At 40.2% G+C, this 9499-nt stretch overlaps 1 protein-coding gene across 1 annotated transcript; it reads left to right on the forward strand.

Moving 5' to 3' along the window:
* The first annotated feature begins 2904 nt into the window (after window positions 1-2904).
* LOC109040232 (uncharacterized) lies at window positions 2905-9269 on the forward strand. Its single transcript, XM_019056065.2, has one exon. The coding sequence runs from the start codon at window positions 4174-4176 to the stop codon at window positions 6205-6207; it is 2034 nt and encodes a 677-aa protein (XP_018911610.2). The 5' UTR covers window positions 2905-4173; the 3' UTR covers window positions 6208-9269.
* The last annotated feature ends 230 nt before the right edge of the window (window positions 9270-9499 follow it).

The raw sequence follows: 9499 nt of genomic DNA on the forward strand, positions 1-9499 counted from the left end.
ATTACCAAAAAGATACCCGATGACTGGAAAAACGTTAAAATCTTCACTAGTTTAAAGAAAGACAAAGATCCTCAATTAGCCTCCTCCTATAGACCGATTGGAATTATCTCTGCTTATAGGAAACTTTTTGAAAGAATAATTCTCAATCGGTTAGAATTCTTTCTAGAAAAAAATCATAAACTCTCTCCTTTCCAATTCGGATTTAGAAAGGGAAAAAATGTATATCATAACCATTTTCAAATTTCCAGCCATGCCTATAAGGCGATCGGTGAAAAAGCTTATATGGCAACTCTTTTTTTGGATATTAAAAATGCCTACAATAACGTTAACTATAATATCCTTTATAAGAAACTCATTTCAATTGGCATTAACCCTGATCTAGCTCGTATTATTTTTAATCTTATTTCAAATAACTCCATTATAGTCTCATATTTCAATAAAACTACGAATCCTCGCCTCCAACCTAAAGGCCTGACCCAAGGTGGTATCCTTAGTCCGTTACTTTACCTTATTTACACCTCTGATTTATTTAGATCCCTCTCTACATCATACATTTCTGAATTTGCTGATGACATATCTATTTATAACATCCATAAGAAATTAGATGTAGCGATGGAGTTACTTAATTCAGACCTTAAGTGTATTAACAATGCACTCTCAGCTCTAGGACTTGACCTTTCTCTCCCTAAAATCCAGGCTATTATTTTTTCTACTAGGAGACTCCCTGATAACCTTTCTTTTAATCTTGATGATTTCTTAATCCCTGTACTTCCCTCGGCCACATATTTAGGCCTCCTATATACTAGAAAAATGAATTGGCTTCCACATATTAATTCTATTAAACTTAAAATTTCTTGTAAATTAAACATCTTGTCATATCTACATGGTTGTTCTTGGGGTATTAACCAGGACGTTTCTCGAAAACTTTTCATGAGTATGATTCGCCCGATTCTTGATTTCGGCCTCCCAATATACTGTAGAAATTTTAATCTTATTGAAAGAACTAATATACTCCAAAATTCTTGCCTACGTAAAACTTTAAGTGTTCTTAGATCAACCCCTACCAATAATCTAAACGCTGAGTCAGCTATTCCCCCTATCCTTAATAGATTTAACTTCCTAACAGATAAACTTCTAATCAGAGCAATGAGCATGAAGCACAGCCCCATTATAAGGAATATAAAGATGCTTGAGAGATCAATTATGAATAGTAACTATTGGGTTAATAAACAACACCCACTTTTTCTTAACAGATGGATTCTGAGAAATCCTTTACTTCCCAAAATCTTAAAAAGCGATTTGCCGTGCTCGCTTATGAGAGATCCTGTTTTCCAATTTTTCCAACCTAATACCATCTTCTTAGACATTCCTAAAAAAAAACTATCTGATCACATTTCAATCCAAATGAACTTTAACGAATTAATGAGATTAAAATTTAGGAACTTTACCCAGTATTATACTGATGGCGCCAAGACGGCTGAATACACCACGTCAGCCTTTCTCTCTAATGAATTCTATAAAGTCTATTCTCTATCGGAATATAATTCTATATTTGAAGCCGAAACGTGGGCTATTCTCCAAGCTGTTGAACACAGTATTAGCCTTAATCTTTCCAATGTTGCAATTTGTACAGACTCTCATAGCGTATTAGTTAACCTGATTAATCAACAACCGGACCTCCACCCCCTCATTGAAGAAACTAAAGAAATCTTGTTTAGATACCGAGAAAGGAATATTTGGCTGATCTGGATCCCTAGTCACTCAGGAATATTAGGTAACGAAAGAGTTGATCAATTGACTAAATCTATTCATTTAGCTCAGCCAATTGATAATAAAATCTTTTTTAAACAATTGTTCCCCCTTATCTCCCAACAAAACTTTAACGATTGGAACTCTGATTGGATAGCTTGTACGTGGAAAGGCCAAAGACTAAAATCTCTTCTCCCTACTCTCTCTCGTAAACCTTGGTTTTATAGACTTGACTGGAAACGCTCCCTTATCACGAATCTAATTAGACTTAGAATTGGTCATGGCCTGTACCCCACTCACTTGTTTAGAATTAACTTAACAACCTCTAATTTGTGTGAATGTGGTTCCATTGGAAACCTAGAACATATCCTTTTCCAATGTGATAAACTTAAAAATAGAAATACCCTTTTTTCTGAACTTATAAATAAATTTGAAATCTTCCCACCCTATTCAACCCTATATCTTCTTTCGGTCGGCGACCTCAATACCCTTAAATCCATAGCCCTTTTTCTAGATAAAAATGATATCCACCTCTAATCTACCAAATCTTCATTCTTACACTAATAATTTCCCTATATTTTTTTTTCACTCCCACCAACCGTCTTACCCTCTGTTTTATTCAATCTACCTTTTGTCCAAACAAATCATTCTCTCTAACACATTCAATCCCTACCGTATGTTCACTTTGTTTGTTTTCCATTACCCAGTCTCTGGTCATAGGAAGTCGCTCTGCCGGGTATCAGAGCGTGAAAATGGTGAAGGGTTCTCACCCTCTCTCTACTCAACTCCTCTTTTTTATCAATCCCTCACCTTTTTCCATGTTTTTAGTTTTTTCTTTTTTACACCTCTAAAGTCGGTAACTAGTCACCTGTAACCTTCTCTCTACACTATCACACTAGTCTAAAGTTGGCTGCAGGTGCTTAGACACAAAGCCATAAAACGACAGAAAAAAAAAAAAAAAAAAAAAAACCTAATAATTGATACCTCACAATGCATGTAGACCCGAGTAGGCAAATTAGTACCCGTAAGAGGTATTTTTGGACGCCATCTTGGATTTTGGCCTAAAAATGACCTTTGGGCTAACTTTTGACTGAAAATTCGGATTCTACGATCAAAAATACATAATGAACGACACCCGACACGACGTACTTGCAAACTTTAAATTTTTTTACCCCAAAACCGCCATTTTGGCCGCCATCTTGAATTTGGGGGGGTTTGTATGAAATTTGAGATGGCCATCATCGATTTTCTTTTTCTAGACATCAAAACGAAGAGATTGATGTATCACACAATATGCCTTCTCGAATCTGCACACGGGATTACGTATGCCCCCTGACTATTCATCTCGAGGAGGGATCACGCAAGAATCGAAAGAGTGCGTGAGATCATCATAGAGTACATAAAGTCGTAATGTAAATGGGTGAGCTGGCGCCACTTTAAGCATTTTCCAGGTCCCGAATTCCGAGACTCCTGTGTGACGCCGGGCCACTTTTTCGATACATAATCGATTGTTTGCGATACACGGGTACCCGGGCATCCGATGTAAACAAAGAAGATAGGAATCACCACGTATTCCATACCGTCATTTTGGATCGAATATGTATCGAAAAAGTGACCCGAACTCGGCTTACACCGGGCTCGGAACTCGTCGAGCAGAACATGGCGCCAACTCTCCCATTCACATTACGACTCTATGTACTCTATGCAGATCATGAGCGCCGAGCAGAACATCGGGCATGATATTATAACCGAACAGCTTGTCCGGTGTGGCCATGCTCAACGAAAGGCGGATGACAGATTTCCTAAGAAGGGTCTAGATTGGGTCCCTCCGAAAAGAAGACGTAAGGGACATCCAGCAAAATCGTGGATCGGTGGCATTAAAGATGAAATTATAAATATCGCAAAGGACGCCACGCCGCTGAATTTCGGGGTTCTTGTCTTCTCGGATTATGATGTTTCCTGTCTCAACTACCTATGTGATTCGAAACATCGCATACTTCGATCCCGCGGGTATTCGTATCCAGTGGCGTGGCGTGAATTATCGATTATCGAAATTTTCCCATCTGAAGCTATGTTAAAGAATCTATGATTAAGGTTTTCGTTGCGAACACCCTGTACAGTGTACATAGATCCTCGTCCATAGGTTTAAATGGCAGATCAATCGATTTATCGCAAAAAATATCTCTCCGTCTTTCAATCCCTCTATCGAATACCTCCTATCGTAATCGGTTGTCCAAAGCGTTGCTTACAAACTTTATATTTATTTTGTTCAGGATTTTGAATGGAGAATGCCGACGCCAAAAATCTAACGGAAAGAGCACTCAGCACTCAGCACTTCTGAAGACTACAATCCAGTGATTCCACCAAACTGTAAAAGAGGATCCCCAGGGAGACTTGTCGAGGATTGATTGCACGAGCCCTTCAATGCAGGCTGTACCTGAAGCGTGCACCAGCACGGAGTCTAGCAGTATGTCTGGCAACCCATCTTCCCAATCCGTAGAAAGTCGCCTTGAAGATTCCAACAATACCCGCATTGCATTAGTAGAAGAGAACCAAGCGACCTCGGTCTCATCCATCTTCGATTCTCCCTCCGCTCTTCCCCCCAAAATCGAATGCGAGGATGAAAAAGTTGATGCAAGTTGGACTAACCAGCTACACACAAGTATTGACATTAAGAGTGAACCCACTCCTCAAACGGATGAGTCAGAACTCAGGTTGGGACGAGGAGGAGCAGAACACGATTTGGAGAATGATATTCGTGATTTTGTCCCCATAACAGCGCGAGTGAAGAGGGAGATCATGAGCTCTCCACTTCCCGACCAATGTAATGAAAATGGGCTTGACCTATCTCTCACGAATATCGAAATTAAGAGGGAACCCCCTTCCCAAACAATCGAATCGGAATCAAAGTCAGTCGAACATATTAGAACGCAAGCTGGTGAGATATCATTCACATGCGGCGAGTGTTCGAGCCTTTTTTCTTCTAAAAGCGCTTTAACTACACACATGCAAACGCACACTGGCGAGGAACCATTCAGGTGCAGTCATTGCTCCTCCCAATTCAGTACAAAAGGCAATTTGGCGAGACACATGCGAACGCATACTGGTGAGAAACCATTCAGTTGCAGGCATTGCACGGCATTCTTCGCTCAAAAACAGTCTTTGACGGCACACATTCGCACGCATACTGGTGAGAAACCATATAGTTGCAGTCATTGCACAGCATGCTATGCCCACAAACATTCGTTAACGGCACATATTCGCACGCATAATGGTGAGAAACCATTCAGTTGCAGTCATTGCCCCTCCTCGTTCCGTAGGAAAGAGGATTTGAAGGTACACATGCGAACGCACACTGGCGAGAAACCGTTCAGTTGCAGTCATTGTACGGCATGCTTTACTCGCAAATATTCTTTAACGGCACATATTCGCACGCATAATGGTGAGAAACCATTCAGTTGCAGTCATTGTACGGCATGCTTTACTCACAAACATGCTTTAACGGCACATATTCGCACGCATAATGGTGAGAAACCATTCAGTTGCAGTCATTGCCCCTCCTCGTTCCTTAGGAAAGAGGATTTGAAGGTACACATGCGAACGCACACTGGCGAGAAACCGTTCAGTTGCAGTCATTGTACGGCATGCTTTACTCGCAAATATTCTTTAACGGTACATATTCGCACGCATAATGGTGAGAAACCATTCAGTTGCAGTCATTGTACGGCATGCTTTACTCACAAACATTCTTTAACGGCACATATTCGCACGCATAATGGTGAGAAACCATTCAGTTGCAGTCATTGCCCCTCCTCGTTCCGTAGGAAAGAGCATTTGAAGGTACACTTGCGAACGCACACTGGCGAGAAACCATTCAGTTGCAGTCATTGTACGGCATGCTTTACTAGCAAACATTCTTTAACGGCACATATTCGCACGCATAATGGTGAGAAACCATTCAGTTGCAGTCATTGTACGGCATGCTTTACTAGCAAACATTCTTTAACGGCACATATTCGCACGCATAAAGGTGAGAAACCATTCAGTTGCAGTCATTGCGGGAAATGCTTTGCTCACAAAAAATATTTAAGGGCACATGCTCGCATTCATACTGGTGAAAAACCATTCAGTTGCAGTCATTGCTCCGCATCTTTTGCTCACAAATATTCTTTATCGGTACATCTTCACACGCATACTGGTGAGAAACCATTCAGTTGCAGTCAATGCACGGCATGCTTTTCTCAGAAAAGTAATTTGCTAATTCACATCCGGACGCATACTGGAGAGAAACCATATAGTTGCAGTCATTGCTCCTCCTCGTTCCGTAGTAAAACAAATTTAATTGTACACTTGCGAATGCACACCGGCGAGAAACCATTCAGTTGCAGTCATTGTACGACATGCTTTGCTAACAAGCAGTCTTTATTGGCACATATTCGTACGCATACTCGTGAGTAAGCATTCAGTTGCAGTCTTTGCACGGCATGCTTCGCTCACAAACAGTCTTTAACGGAACATGTTCGCACGCACACAGATGAGAGACCGTTCAGTTGAAGTCATCGTTCGGCTTTCTTCTCCAAGAATGTGACTTTAAAGAGACATATGCGAATGCATACTGGGGTAGAACCCTAGACTTGCAATCCCTGCTCATCCCCTTTTCGGCAAAAGACGCATTCGACGGAGCATACTGCGGTCAGAGACAAGAGACCCTTCACTGACTTCTTGGCGACAAGAGGAAGCTTTTACTTTCGGGGATTGAACAATACCACATGAACAATGATAAGGAAGCAACAGTCATCCCTCAAATATCGGCTTTTGACCTGCCTATATGGGGGATGATGAGCTTCGGGTGACGTCATGAGCCAAACAAGTTTCCCAAACTTCCGCCATTTTCTGCTTGTTTGCAAAACGGAACTGCCAACACGTTCTTGAACATCAACCGTGTAAGTAGGACCCGAATATAAAATTTTCCAACATGGCCAAGATACTATTGGAGGGTCTCTTGTTCCTGACTGCTATAAACCATACATTTTCACTCAATGCTCTTCCGTCTTGTCCAGGAAAAGTCCTTTAAATGGACGCATACGACACAAACCGATCGTGGATCTTTTAGTTGCCGGCATCGCTCTGCTTAGTTTTCTGAAAAAGGCTCTCCAGTGGTAAATATTCGATCGCTTTCTGGATAAAAAACCATAATTTTGATGATCAAACTATAAGTTGAGACCATACAGATGACGTCCTTCGTATTTTTGCCATTCTAGCATTGTTTATCGTAAGCACCTACATTTGTTATGGAGTTCTTCTCCACACTCCCCGGCTGTCGTGCGACTCCGAGTTCATCGTAAATTTTATAGAGGAAACACGTCGCTCATTGCTCTAATTCCTGTCTTGGCTAGAGGCCCAAGACCTATTGAGTATGAAAGCTTGTTCCTATTTTTGCCTCTTTCCGACGTTATTTTCTCTTCATCATATTTTCGAAGAGAATATATTGCAGATATTTCCAATTGATTTTTCGAACACCTACATCTTTATGAGCGCTGTGAAATCTCCCGTTATTTTATCAACTTTATAATTAATCCTACCTCTGAAACTCCGGAATATAACAGAAAATCCGAAATTCATATTATTTTTGTTAAACTATTTTTGGAATTCGGATGAGATTTCTCTATCGTAATTGATAAGGCAATATCTAATATTTGGAATGCATTTTGTAATCAGGAATTACAGCGTTTGGCTCATCTATGATAACACCGATGTGCATAGAGGAACCAATGGTTCATAAGTAGTTGTTTCTAAACTGAGCCCGGAATTTTAGCTCCGAATTGCAAAAATTAGTCCAAATGTGGTCCCGCGCGAAGGAAGAATGGCGTTTGAACCTCTAGAAGTTGCCTTATCTCCTTTGATGAATTATGGATTTTTAAATGAGCCCTACCATGCATATATTCTTGTGAATTTCAGGGCTTGTTTGAGAGCTACCATAATTCCTTTTGATTTAAATAGCCCCATTGGTCAGTTGCAGTGGTCACATCATTGTGTCTTTATGCTTCATTCTTGCAGATTAGCTAAAAATATTACGATCTGTCAAAACAGCAACTTTCTACCTTCAATATTAACCGAGGTGTCGGCCCTCGAAAATCCGGGTTTTTGACGTCATCCACCGCGGTAGTGACACCCTTGGTTTCCCCCGTCTTGCTTTCATCAGTCAGGGAGACACAAATTTGCACTGGTCATACTCAACATGAAACTTGGATGAAAGCAAGTAGAAGAAACCAAGGGTGTCACTACCGAGGTGGATGGCGCCAGAAACTCGGCTTTCCAATCGGCGATATCTCGGTTAATCTTAAACGTAGAAAGTTGCTGTTTGGGCAGATATTATTATTTTCAGCTATCTGCAAAAATCAAGCGTGAAAACACGATTCTGTGACCAGCGCGACTGACTCATTTGAGAGAACTCCCTTAGAAATCACCAGAAGCTTCCAATCCTATTTACTGCCCAGCCAAAGGGGTTGAATTGGATTGCATGTAGCGAAAAGGAACCAGCGCGCTTACAGTGTTTTAGAAATGTTGCTGCTTCATATTTATCTAAGAAATCTCCCAGAAAATCAAATAGTGTTGGCTTCTCACCAAAATATTGCTTATTTTAGAGGAAATTAATTGCGTAAGTTTTAATACTGAATATGTATTAAGTGTTTTTGAAAGAAAAAGAAAAGTTGCTCGGCTTCGAAAACACCTTAATCGCGCTGGTTCCTTTTTGCTAAATGCGATCCAATTCCCGAAGGGCCTAAAAATGGGCTACATAGACTTTACTTCATCTATAAGATTTGGGCCCAAAGGGCCTAAATCTTATAGATAAAGTGAGGGTCAGTTTCGTCAAAATTGTCAAAATTTTCTGGATCTTTTTTCTGCAAATTTTTAGACTCTGTCTCTCGAAAAAATGACGCAATTTTCTGGGTCGTTTAAGACGTAGCTTTGTAACTGATATTTTGTTTCTAATGCGAAAAGAATGATATGAATATGTTCATTATTCGCTAGATCTCTGGTGAAAACCTATTATTTTCCCGTCGTTTCTGTATTTCCACATGTTTCTGTGCGAATGTGTGTCAATTTTGTATCTCTAATAAAGTTGTAGATAAAAAAGTCCATTTAAATTTATGACTTGTCCCCGGAAATACAGCAATTTAGATTTTACATTCATTCATCCTAGTCGAGAGGGAGCGGGAGCCTCTATCGTCCTGAGCGAAGGATCGATTTTCGATTTTTCCCCATTTGAAGCTATGGTAAAGAATTGATTTTTGAAGTTATCTTTGCGAACACCCTGTTTGTCGAGCTTTCTCCATAGGTTAAAATGGCAGATCAATGGATATATCGCAAAGTACGCCACGCCACTACTGGTTGCCGTTAGTACATTTTTACTCGTAGTGCCTCTTTTTTCCATCGTAACCACCAGCTTCCGCCAAAAGGATTGCTTTTAGTATTATTGTTGATTTTTCCTTAATCGATCAAATCGAAATTGTCGATTGTGTTAAAAAAAATCGATTATTTGCAGAAAAATCAAGGCCAAAAAATCAGTTTCAAGAAAATGGCTCCGAATAAAAAATCGATTTTTAGAATGAGTATTGTGCCGTTCGTTTTCATTCAATGCTCGCCTTACTGAGCGTCTAGTTTCATTGCCTCTTAAATTGGGCAACTTTGATGACTGCTCCCAGTTTTGAAGAATAATTAAGGCTTGTTGCCTCCTTCATTACTCAGG

The sequence above is a fragment of the Bemisia tabaci genome, chromosome 9 (genome assembly GCF_918797505.1).
Source record: "Bemisia tabaci chromosome 9, PGI_BMITA_v3".
In the NCBI taxonomy this organism is placed as follows: domain Eukaryota; kingdom Metazoa; phylum Arthropoda; class Insecta; order Hemiptera; family Aleyrodidae; genus Bemisia; species Bemisia tabaci.